The 12,557-nt window shown below is 48.2% G+C and overlaps 1 protein-coding gene across 1 annotated transcript in view; it reads right to left on the minus strand.

The window, feature by feature from the left end:
* Positions 1-12,557, minus strand: part of CACNA1B (calcium voltage-gated channel subunit alpha1 B) — a 348,989-nt gene that overhangs the window by 118,833 nt on the left and 217,599 nt on the right. The window contains exons 15-16 of the mRNA XM_061604351.1: positions 7,990-8,107; positions 3,831-3,898 (exon numbers count right to left, since the gene is read on the minus strand). Coding sequence (XP_061460335.1) covers positions 3,831-3,898; positions 7,990-8,107 — 186 coding nt within the window. The remainder of the gene's footprint in view (positions 1-3,830; positions 3,899-7,989; positions 8,108-12,557) is intronic.

The following is a 12,557-nucleotide window of genomic DNA, read 5'->3' on the forward strand; positions in this document are numbered from 1 at the left end:
ATACGGTCTGCCTAGTAAACGTCGCAAGACGTCACCCTAAGAGTTGGAAACGACTCGCACTACGAGTGCGGGGAAACCTTTACCTTTTTAATGTTTTCAATGGACCTACAAAGGGCTGGACTAACATGGGATACAACCTCTGGAGAGCTGTTATCAATCAGTGTAGACAATAATGTGGGGGAGGGTTTTTTTGGGGGGAAGAGATTTTTATTTTTTTATTTAAAATATTTCTATCCCACCCTTCTACACTATAATAGGGCACTCAGGGTGGCTTACAATAAAATCGCACACATACATAATGAAATTGTACACAATAAAGAACACAAAAACATTAAAATAAATTAAAATACATAAAATTATATATATATATATATAATTTTATGTATTTTATATATATGTGTGTGTGTTGTTAATATTATATATATGTTGTTGTTGTTGTTAAGTGCCTTCAAGTCGATTACGACTTATGGCGACCCTATGAATCAGCAACATCCGATAGCATCTGTCATGAACCACCCTGTTCAGATCTTGTAAGTTCAGGTCTGTGGCTTCCTTTATGGAATCAATCCATCTCTTCTTTGTATATCTGTATAGGGGAGTGGTACTAAAGGGACTAAAAAGGTAAAAAATTAAAATAAAAAAGGGTAAAAACATGTACAGTTTGAATCTTGGCCTTAAATTGCAACTTGTCAAAGGGAACGGCAACTTCAGGTCCAGCTCCAGGGCACTTTGGAATTTGAGTGCATTACATGTGACCACCTTTACTCAGTGACAAAGACCTTACATGCTCCAAGGCAAGCCACGTAACTGGAACTCTCTGAAGGCACGCCATGTAATCGAGGGCTCCCCCCCTTCCCATAACGACCCCTTTCCTCTTTCAAAAAAAGCCCTAGTGATTTCCGGGTCCAGGGTCAGATTTAAACTGAGAGCCTTTCAAAGGAAGCTGCGCATCAATATTTAATTGCCCATCACCACAAATGGCGACGAAGTCATCTTTCTAGACCAGCTCAGTGCTGCTGGCCTCTGAACAATTCACAAGCGGGGTGGGATTGAACTGGGCTGAACTCTCCCACCTTTTTAAAAATGCTCAAAAGAGTCTGCCCTCCTCCAAGGCAAAAAGTATTTTGGGGCTCCTCCTATAGACAACAACAAATCTCTAAGAGGGAAAAATCTCATCTGTTTTATAAGAAGCAGGGGGGGAAAGGGATTGATTTCAGAGAGGAGACAATGGTATAATTAAAACAAGGTTGCAAAGGGGGGGAGGTCACAGCAAGGGCCAACAGCTCAGGACTGTGCCCGAGGGTGGCTATTGGCAACTGCAGGTAGGAACCTAGGAAGAGGCCTCACACTGAGACAGACCACTGCTCCACCTAGACCATTGCTCCACCAAGCTCAGTATTGACCACATTGACTGGCAGCGTCTCTCTAGGGTTTTAGCCAAGGGTCCTGCTCAGCCCTACTTGGAGATGCCTGGGATTGAACCTGGGACCTTCGGCATGCAAAGCAGATGCTCAACCACTGGTCTATGGCCCTCTCCTCTAAAAATAACTTAAGAATCCAATCCTCGTGCTTCTGAATAAAGAGCTGGTTGTAGTAGGAAGTTGCCATGTTGAGTCAGGCCATTGGTCCACCCCACTCAGTGTTGTCAACATGGACTGGCAGCAGCTCTCCGGGGTTTCAGAGGGGGCTCTCTCCCAGCCCTACCTGGAGATGCCAGGAACTGAACGTCTGGCTCCTCTTTCCCCAGTTGCATGGAGTTGTCTAGGAAATTCTAGTATGTCATTTTTTTAAAGCATTGACAGTGCTCCTGCCTCCTGTCTTACTTTTTTCTAAACAATGCAGCCCCAATTATCTAAGGCAGGGGTGGAAACTGTGTGGCTCCAGATGATGATGGGCTCCAACTCCCAACAGTCACAGCCAGCATGGTTAGCAGTCAAGGATTAGGGGGGCTATAGCCCAACATCTGGAGAGCCACAGGTTCCCCACCCGTTCCAAAGCAACATCTGCATGGGGGGGCACCTTTTCAGGGTAAGATCAGTGGTGGCTGGTGCCAATTGGAACTGGTAGGGTGGAAGCCTGGGAGACTCCCCAGTAGGTGGAGTCAGAGCCCATGAGGGGCAGCACCATAGCCAATGAGAGGTGGAGCCAACTAATTCTAGTTCCGTCCCCATCCTTCTGAGTTCTACGAGGAGCAACACTAAGAATGAGGAGGAAGCTGGTGCCACCCCCTGGACTTGATGTATGTAAGAAGATGGGCAGGTGGGGGATGGCTGGGGGCAGAATGAGATTGGTGGGGCAGTGCCCCAGCTGCTCTAATGGACCAACCTCCACTGGATAAGATGGTCTCTGTAAGTCCCATGTGCCCAGAACTGCACAAACACTGGTCTCCAGCTCATTTGCACACCAAACAGGATAGAGATTATCAATGGTGAAGGGCCATAGCTCAGTGGCAGAGCATCTGAGGTCCCAGGTTCAATCCCTAGCATAGGGCTGGGAGAGAGCCACTGCCAGTCAGAGTCATCAGTGACGAGCTAGGTGGACCAACAGCCTGACTCAACATAAGACAGCTTCCTATGTTGGCCATGATGGCTATATGCTACCGTCTGTCAGGCCCAGGATGTGACTCAGGAACCAGACCAACGGCTGTAGTTAATTCGTGTTTTATTAGGGTAATGTCCAAACAAAGACTGCGTTTTCTCATGAAGCAATACAGGGATACAGGTCCTGCGGCATTGGGAGAAAGTTGACAGAGCAAGGGACTTCTTCCCGCCTGTTCTTTAAGAAGGGGCCAAACGGGCGCGCAATCTTTCGCTCCTCCTTAACTGCCCCTCAGGTACTGCCCGCCTTCCCCCCCTTCTCTCCTGTCTTTTCAGCTGTCTACGTGTGCGCGGTGAGGGGGGAAGCATCACCCCCTCCTCTTCTGAAGTTTCCGATTCCAGGATGGGGGATAGGGGAGGGGCTGATGGTAAACTGCCTCCCCGCTTTTCGGCTGTGAGCAGCCCTCCCTCTTTCCCCTCTTGCTCTGAGCCTGAAAGAGGGGGAGGCGTGAGAATGTCCAGGGAGGGCTCAGGCTCCCCGTTGCTAAGCGACCTTATCACTGGCAGTTCCTCTGTTTCGTCTTCGCTCCAAAGGGGGGAAGTTCCTCCCCCTTCCCTCTGCCATCCATCCGAATACTCTTCTCCCAACTCTCCGGGATCCAGCTCCCCGGGATTGGGACCCCAGCTCTGCCTTCCGACACCGTCAGGATCAAAGGCACTGCGCCGCTCAATACCAGTTGTTGGTTAATAAGAGTGGGAGAGGTCTATTGCCCTCATGTCTTATTTGCGAGCTACTCAAGAGGGTTCTGGTTGCCCTCTGTGGGAAACAGGAAGTTGGACTCAACAGGCTTACGGCCTGATCCAGCTGTTCTTATGTTCCTCAACATCAACATGGTTGGTGGGGTTCACCTGAGCAAAGATGGAATGATGCTGCAAAGTTCTCCTGTACAGGGCCATCCCTATGTTTCCCCCAGTGAGCCTCTGGCAACAGAATGCTCCACAAAAGGGGACAGGGAACCTGGGGCCCTTCAGCTGTTACTGAACTCCAACTCCCATTGGATTGGCCGATGGTCATGGATGATGGAAGTTGTGGACCAGCAACACCTGGAAGGCCCCAATGTCCCCATGATGAGATCTCCATACAGGCCTAAGTTACGCTCGAAGGCAGTCGGCAGCAATTTAAAAGAAAAAATACAGCACTGGAAGAGCTTTCGGAAGAACCATCGACTCCCTTTGCAGAAGGGTCAGTGGTGCCTACACCTTTCGAGAGACTTGGTGCTCTCTTACACTCACCTTGGTCAGCTCCTGTGCGTTGGCAAGATTATCCACAGCGATGGCCAAGAAGACGTTGAGGAGCGTGTCTGGTTAAGTGGCTAAGGATCTTAACAACATTGGTCAGCTTAAATGGGCTGGGAGGCTCTTTCCTTCCAACTCTGGGGTTCTCTGACCTCCAGTCCTTGAACCCTGCACACATAAAGAATATGGTTGTAAACTGGAGGACAGTTCTGCCCTTGCCCCTCAGCTGTGAAGGTGAATCCAGCCATGAATCTGTATACCATTGTCCTCCTAGATTCCAGTTTCCAACATTTCTGTCTGATAGAGCACAAGCTATATCCACAATTTGCCCCTCTGCATTAAGGAGTGGAACTAGAAGCAAGGTGGAGTTGTAGCCAGAATAACCCTTACAATTATACTTTTGTCATCTGGAAGACTGGTTCATCTCAACTATGCATTTAAAATATTTAATCATCATCATTATCTGCTTAATCTCTCTCTTTTTCTGTGTCTCTGTGTTATCTGGGCAATTTCCATATTAAAAGCGGTAAAATTTTGCTGAGGAGGAACGCAAAATCACCTTTGTATGGCTGCTTCCAATCTACTGTTCCATTTTATGAGTGCGACTCAATCACATACTGGCAAATTTGGGTTGTGCAATTAAAGCTGATTTGGCACCCTTGTGCAATAAACCCAGCCCCCACAATAGGATGTTCTGCGATAAGGGAAGTAACAGGAAGGGTGGATCCACACCATACATTTAAAGCACATCCCACACAGATTGAAAGCACACAGCTTTCCCCAAAGAATCGTGGGAACTGCGCTTTGTTAAGGGCGCAGGTAAGGGAATGTGTAACTCTGCAAAGGAAAAAAACAACAGTTCCCAGAATTATTTGCGGGAAGTCATGTGCTTCAAATCCGTGTGGGATGTATTTCAAATGTATGGCGTGGATCTGCCCAAAAAGGGACTAGAAATTGTGAGACACCAGTTGCTTGATCCAGTTTCGCCTAACCTCCCTGCCAATAAACCAGAATGAATGCTCAATAAACAGGTCATCTGGAAGTGACCCTATGTGAATGATATGTATTACCAGCTCTCCACTAGAAAGTCCCAGGGCAAGTCACAACAATGTAAAATACAATACTTAAAACAGTTTAAACAAATTACATTCACAAACAGAGAATATAGTCAAAAGCCAAGGTGAAGAGGTGCATCTTTAGAATACAATGAAAGCTGTGCGATGAAAGTGCCAGGTGCACCTCTGTGCAGAGGGAATCCCACAACTTAGGGGCTGCCACAGTGAAGGTCCTCTCCTGAGCCACCACCCCCAAACTTCTGAGGGTGGCAGAACTATCAAGAGGGCCCCCTCTGCTGATCTTAACATCTGAGATGGTTTGTGGAATTCAAATCATAATACAATAAAATAACGTATATAAGAAATGCAATTGTGGCGTAGTGGTCAAGGTGCTGGACTACGTCCTGGGAGAGCGGGGTTCAAATCCCCACATAGCCATGAAGCTCACTGGGTGACCTTGGGCCAGTCACTGCCTCTCAGCCTCAGAGGAAGGCAATAGTAAACCACCTCTGAATACCCCTTACCACGAACACCTGATTCATAGGGTCGCCATAAGTCGGAATCGACTTGAAGGCAGCCCACTTTCAAGAAATGCAATAAAAATGCACTTAGAAATCATACAACATCAAACACAGCACAACAGGTAGAAAAATTCATGAAGGGATCGGCTAAGACCCTCTGAAATTTCCAAGTGGTCCATGAGGAAGAACATTTCGGAACCACTGGTCTACAAGCGGTAAACGGAAATGGACTGCCTTCAAGTCAATTCCGACTTATGGTGACCCTATGAATAGGCTTTTCATGGTAAGCGGTATTCAGAAGGGGTTTACCATTGCCTTCCTCTGAGGCTGAGAGGCAGTGACTGGCTCAAGGTCACCCAGTGAGCTTCAAGGCTGTGTCGGGATTCGAACCCTGGTCTCTCAGGTCGTAGACCAACACCTTAACCACTACACCACACTGGCAAGAAAGTAAAAAATGTGGCCAAACCATCATATAAACCAGGGAGGGAGAACCTTGAGCCCAGACAGAGAGGCATGGAGGATCACATCTGGCCTCAGGTTCACCATCACTGGAAAAAACCAACATCAAATTCCTCAGAGATCCCTAAAGTCAGCATCGTGGATTGTTCTCTAAATGCTTTGTAGGCAGTATCTGAGCCTAAATTTATTAGGTCAGGAAATCGCCACCATTGCACTCTTGGATATTGTTACCTGCAGCTACCTGGACCGTCTGTATCGCACAGATGTTCCCGTTCCTTCCTTCAGCCTCATTATTTCAAGTCATGCCTGTTTCCAATAGAATAAGCTAACGTTTGCATTTCTTCCCAGATGCTTCTGTTCCATTTTCACTTGACAGTTAACAAAGCTGGGAAGCAACGAGAAGGAATCTCCCTCCTGGGAAAATAATGGCCCCAGTGTGAGCATTAGCAATTGTAGTCAAATGGAGACACAGATATAGTGGGAATTGAGGGCAGGAAGGAAAGGAAAGTCTGCACAAAGGAGATTGCTCTAGAAGAGTGCAAAGAAAGATTTGGTCAGTGTGTGTGTGTGTGTGTGTTTTAAAAAGCCAACACATTTCAGACAACAGGTGGCCCTCCATCAAGGGAAGTCGCAGTAACGCCAAGACCGCTCAGAGCTCCCTACAGCTGCTAATTACAATTTAAAAAGCATGCATATTCATTCAATTAACAGGCATGTCCAGTTTGTCAGCCTGTAGAAATGGAAGCAAATAAATAATTGGCTTGGAACTCCGGAGGCTGAACGGCAGCTAAAATTTGCAGCACCGTGTTCCTGTCATGTCCTAAGCCAGGGGTGGGGAATCTCAGGCCCAAGGCAACCCTCCAGGCCTCTCCATCTGGCTACTTTGTGCCCTCCTTGAGATTTTTTCCCTTGGCTAGAATGTATCCTTGAATTCTGATAATGCCTCTTGCTTGTCTGGGGAAGGAGGGATGTGTGAGTGGGTGCAGAAACTAGCCTACCGTACAATGGTAAAATATTCATTCATTGCCCCACCGACTTTTGGCTCTGGCCCCACCCGTCATTGGCATGTGCCCCTCCCCAGAAGGTTGTCCAGAAGGGAATGTGGCTCTTGGCCGAATTTTTTTCCCCACCTTTGTGCTAAGCGATGTTCATTTATTTTGTTCGAATGTCTGAACCCAGCCCAGCAGACTGTGGTTTGTTTTCTGGCAACAAGCCACTATGCGAAGCCATGGTTTAGAGGTGGCTTATGAAGCCCATTGCTTGCTTTCGCTACGGTTTGGCATTACGTCTGAACCCAGCAGCCTTCCTCAGCTATGGTTTGTTTGCCAATCTCACTCCAGGTGCTCCCCAAGCCACAGAGGCACAAGCAGCTGGAAAGCAAACCAAGTCAACTTTTGTCACTGGTGAGATGAACAAACCATAGTTTTTACAAAACTGGAAATGGACTGCCTTCAAGTCGATCCCGACTTATGGCGACCCTATGAATAGGGATTTCATGGTAAGCGGCATTCAGAGCGGGTTTACCATTGCCTCCCTCTGAAGCTAGTCCTCCCCAGCTGGTTAGGGCCTGCTCAGCTTGCCACAGCTGCACAAGCCAGCCCCGTCCTTGTCTGCAACTGCCAGCTGGGGGGCAACTGGGCTCCTTGGGACTATGCCGCTTGCCCACGGCTGCACAGATGGCAGGGCATGTAACCCCTGAGCCACTCACTGTGGGGGTGACCTTTAGCTGGCCTTTGACACTCAGGAGACACGAGCGGGGATTTGAACTCACAGACTGTGGACTCCCAGCCAGGCTCTCTTCCCCACTGTGCTATAAAGCATGGCTTAATGTTAATGCCGCTTCGGGGGAAAACAACAGCAGCAAACCTGTGCTTAAAGGGGCTTCCAAGTGTTTAGGATTTCATCAGCTACATACTTCTTCCCCCCCTACACACACACACACACACTCTTCACATAAACAACTACATTTCACATAAAATCGATACTTCAGCGAATGGCTTTCCAGTAACTTTCACCAGCTGCCCATTAGCAAGTCTCTGCTGAGGCTGAAGGTGCATTTGCTAGCAATGGCGGCAGCGTAAGACGCCATTAGCAAATCAGATTTTCGCAGCGCAAGGATACAGTTACCAAAGAGTGTCAGGACAATGAAGTAGATGGACGAGAACATTCCTGAGTGGACGCCCCCTTGAGATTCTATCCCCTGGTACATCACTGCGTTCCAGTCTTCTCCGGTCAGAATCTATAAAGTTAATTGGGGGGGGGGAAATGAAGAGAGAGTGAGAGAAGAAAAGATAACAGGTGGCTTGGTTATTTAGAGCACTGGCAGGCAGCCTCAGCCTTGGGGGCCAAATGCAGCCTTTCGGGCCTCTCTCCAGGCTACACCCCAGGACTGCTTCTACTTTACTCCCTCCTCAAGCTCTTCACTGTGACAATCTCTCTTGCTCACCCAGACAGAGAGTGTATTTATCTACACCTAGGGTTGTGTCCAACTACATTTTATTCAGAGTAGACCCACTGAAATTCATGCACCTAAGCGTTTATTCATTTCAAGGGATCTGCTTCGGAGGCGCAGTCCACACCATACATTTAAAGCACATCCAATGCACATTTAAAGCACAAGACTTCCTTCAAAGAATCACGGGAACCATAGTTTGTTAAGGGTGCGGGGAAGTTGTACCTCTGGGAGGGGGAAACCACAGTTCCCAGGATTCTTTGGGGGAAGTTTATATGCTTGAAATGCACGTTGGATGTCACTTATATGCATGGTGTGAATCTGCACTAGGTAGGGCTAACATTAGATACAACCCATGGAGACCTCTGACTTTTGGGTGGCTGAAATGTCACATCCATCACGCCACACTCTTCTGCCTCTGACTCCACCCACCCCTAGCGTGTGGCCCCTTAAAAGTTGTCCATGAAGGAATGCGGCCCTCTGGCTGAAAAAACATCCCCAATCTTGATCTAGGATAAGTCTCTATACTATAAGGTACTAGGTTTTTTCCCTCTATAGTGGCGCCCTAATTAAGAAAGCTCTTCAGGCTACCTCCAATTTTTGGAGGCTGGCAAAGATGCTTTTTATCGTGCAGAGACTTTGAAGGGACCAGCTGCCTCAAGGCTTCCTCCTCCCGCGTTTGGTTCTTCCATAGTTGCTGCTGCCTCATTGTGTGTGCACCTAAAATAATTCTGGTTTGTATTTGTTTGTGTCTAGAGCAGACAGGAATGCCCTTCACTAGGGCTCCGCACAGATCCGGACCCCAAATCAATTTGGAGCCCCAGCCTTAACGGCTGAATTAGGGCTTCAACCCCTCAATGCAAACATGGGGCGGGGAGGGGGATTTCTTCCCCTCCCGTGGCTAAGGTGGGAGGAAAGAGAGGAGGAAAATTTAACCAAGAGGGAAAAAGAGGTGTTGTTTGTTTATCGTAAATGGGGAAATACATTGGTGTCACAGACTCAGCGACTAGCTCTGCCACAGTCCTGCTATCTGCCAGCTGTAACAATATAAAAAGAACCTGGCTGCATGAAGCCAAAGGCCCACCTGGGCTAGCACCCTGTCCTTACAGCGGCCAGCCAATGCCCCAGTGGGAACCTCACAAAGCAGGACCTGAGGGCAATGGAGCTCCGCTGTCGGAGGCAGCCAGACGGGAGTGCCAAGCTGGGATCGGACAGGAAGAGCCCTCCCCCTTTGGAGGCACCCGTTCCTGTCTGACTTTCACAAGTGGAGGGGTCATCCTCCCAAACGTGAAGCTCCCAGCGAACGGAACAGCAGCAGATTCCGGCTCCGCATGTTTTCCTGCTTGCCTCTCTGAGTTTAGCTGGAAAAGGTTGGCTTTTCATATGCTTCCGCCCTGATTAGCATTCCCATCCCCAATTATCGCACTCTGCAGAAACCAGGATGGCAAGCATTCCCCTCCCGCGCTCTTTTCATTATTTCCCAGGAGCTCAGACCCATCTCTCAAGGCTATTGCTCTCGTTGATTTAGAGAGCCCATGCTGAAGACGGAAAGCAGGTCACCTCGGCGGCTCACCAACATTGCGCTGTGACCCGCAGGGGCCACGGAGATGGATTCTATAGAGTGGGTGATGTGACAGGAACGGCAAGGGCTGCGACTGTGTGCTGGCGAAAAAAACTGCTGGTCTTGTCTAGTTTCAGAGGAAATCAGTTGGAGGTTAGGAATGGGGGATGAATTCAGTTTAGTTCACATTATATTACGGACCCACCAAATCTGCACTTCCCAAAAGAACGCGCAAATCAAAACACAGCTATCCCGCAGAATCCACACGTCTCTGACATTTGTGATACCGTTTCCCAACCAAAACACGTGTACAAAAAAAAAAAGGTGCACACGGGGGTAATGTGATAAACTGCAGATCTCAGTGAAAAATATCACTGGGAAAATGTCCCAGCCAGAGTCCTCCTCATTAGAGGAGTCTTCATCAGAGGAAGATCAGGAGGTTCTCGTCTTGGACGCAGCCCTGGCTCGTGCTCCACCTAAGGGTGAAGGGCCAGGATCCTGTGATGAGGCCCAAGATGAGCTATCTGCACCGGGGCCAAGTTCAGCCTCTGACATCGAAGCTGAACAGCCCCCGAGCCCAAAGGAGAGGCATCCCATCCGGAGGAGTACCCAACTACAGGCCAGGACTCCTTAGGAGTGAAGTTTGGGGTCTGGTTCAGCAGCTCCAGCTTAAAACTCCAGCGCTAGGCTGGAAAGGCTGCAGGAACAATGTCTATACTGCACCTGTTCTGTACATGACCCATCTGAACAGCTCCTATTATTATTATTGTTTGTTGTTACTATTACTGCTACTGCTACTATTATTGTTTTGTGATTCATATTCCACCCTTCCTCCCAGCAGGAGCTCCTACTGGGAGGAAGGGTGGCATATCAATCAATCAATCAATCAATCAAATAGCCAGCCAGCCAGCCAGCCTGTGGACCCCAGACCTGTCTCTTGCCTTGCCCCTTACCTGCCTTCCTTACTGACTTCATGGCTTCTGACCCTGATTCTTGCCTGACCTTTTGAGGTAGACTCTGGACTCAGGTTTCAGACTGGCCCTGGATACTGGCCTTGTGTTGCCCTCGCTCATATTTCTGCGGGGGCAGTCTCTCGTCTTCAGGAACGTGGTGAGAACAGGGTAGTATATTATGAAAAATTGCTTCCAAAAATGTGTATTTCAGCAGAATTGCATACAAAAAATGCCTACAAATTTTGCCATACAGTTCTCCAAACAAAACGCGTGTACAAGAAAACCAAAAATGTACACACTGGGGGAAATGTGCATAAAATGGGGATCTTCATGAAAACTAACATAACATGCATTAGGAAAAATTGCGTCCAACAATGTGTATATTTGGAGAATTGCGTTTTCATGAGGACTTCTTAAAAAAAAAGAATGTAAATTGATGCATTAGTGGGCAAACTGAGCTTCCCACTGGAAAAATTGGAAAGGAAGAGAGACTGACATTGGCAGGTTTGTCCGTCCCTAATGGAGGTCTCCTCTGATGTTTGCAAACTATCTGGGACAGCAATTCTGAGCTCTCCTTTCTCAGAGCCTTGTATTTCATGCAGAGTTCTGTACCCAACAAAGTAAGGACACTGGCATTCCCACAATCATTGCACACTTGTTTTTCTTTCCCAGTCAAATACTTGATGGTGTGACAAGGCCTGTAAGAAGGCCCACATTGCTAGGAGTGTGGCTCTAAAACCCTAATTCGTATCTCTTATCTGCCACAAACTGGTAGGGCAAGCCACTATCTAACTATCTATCTAACTAAGGGGTGAGGAATTTCCTAGTGCTCAGACCTAATCAGGCCTACCAGGCACCCTCTGTGGGCCATGAAGCCATTTTGGCTAAGCTGTGCCCACCTGTCCTACACCTGATGTCATATAGTCTTCCCTACAGACCCTCTGGAGTGTTAAGATTAGCAGAGGGGTCCCTTTTGGTGGTTCCCTTCAGAAGGGAGCGGTTCGAAAGAGGGCCTTCTCTGTGGCAGCCCCTAAGTTGTGGAATTCCTTCCCCCCAGAGGTGCATCCTGGACCTTCACTGTACAGTTTTAAAGACTCACCTCTTTACTCTGGCCTTTCGAGACCTGAGATGTGCATTTTCAGGACCCACCCTATTCCTGTGATGGTGATTTGTTTCAATTCTTTTTAATACTGAATTTCAAACTGTTGTAACCTGCCCTGGGACCTGCTAGTGAAGGGCAGATGATGATGATAATGCTCTTTTGCTTTTAAAAAATTAGGTGCTGGTACTCATATCTTGATCAACGTGTTGTGGGTGCCAGCACCCAATGGCTGCCAGTAAAAAAAAGAGGTGAGCACCGTCACAAAAAAGCACTAGTATTGTTATTATGTGCCAGGTGTGGGGCACGAAAAAACCTGGCTGAGCTGAAAGAGGGTTTGCAGGCAGCACCAAGCAGCTGACTGCCTCCAAAGCCCTATGAAAAGTGCCCTACAAGATAGTGCTTTGGAAGAGGCTTCTCAAGATCCAGCAATCAGCTACGGTGCACAGCACTTGGAGAGGGGCCCAGGAAGGCCTGACAATGGAAGCTCCCTTCAAAGCCCCGTGCAAAATATTGTTTTCAACGGGGGTGGTAAAGGTCCCCTGATGTCATTGTGACATCAGTCGATTGACAGGTGGGTGGCTCCTCCCAGTCTCTTGGCCCGCACGGGGGAGGGGAGCATGA

This window comes from Rhineura floridana, chromosome 20 (genome assembly GCF_030035675.1).
Source record: "Rhineura floridana isolate rRhiFlo1 chromosome 20, rRhiFlo1.hap2, whole genome shotgun sequence".
Lineage (NCBI taxonomy): Eukaryota > Metazoa > Chordata > Lepidosauria > Squamata > Rhineuridae > Rhineura > Rhineura floridana.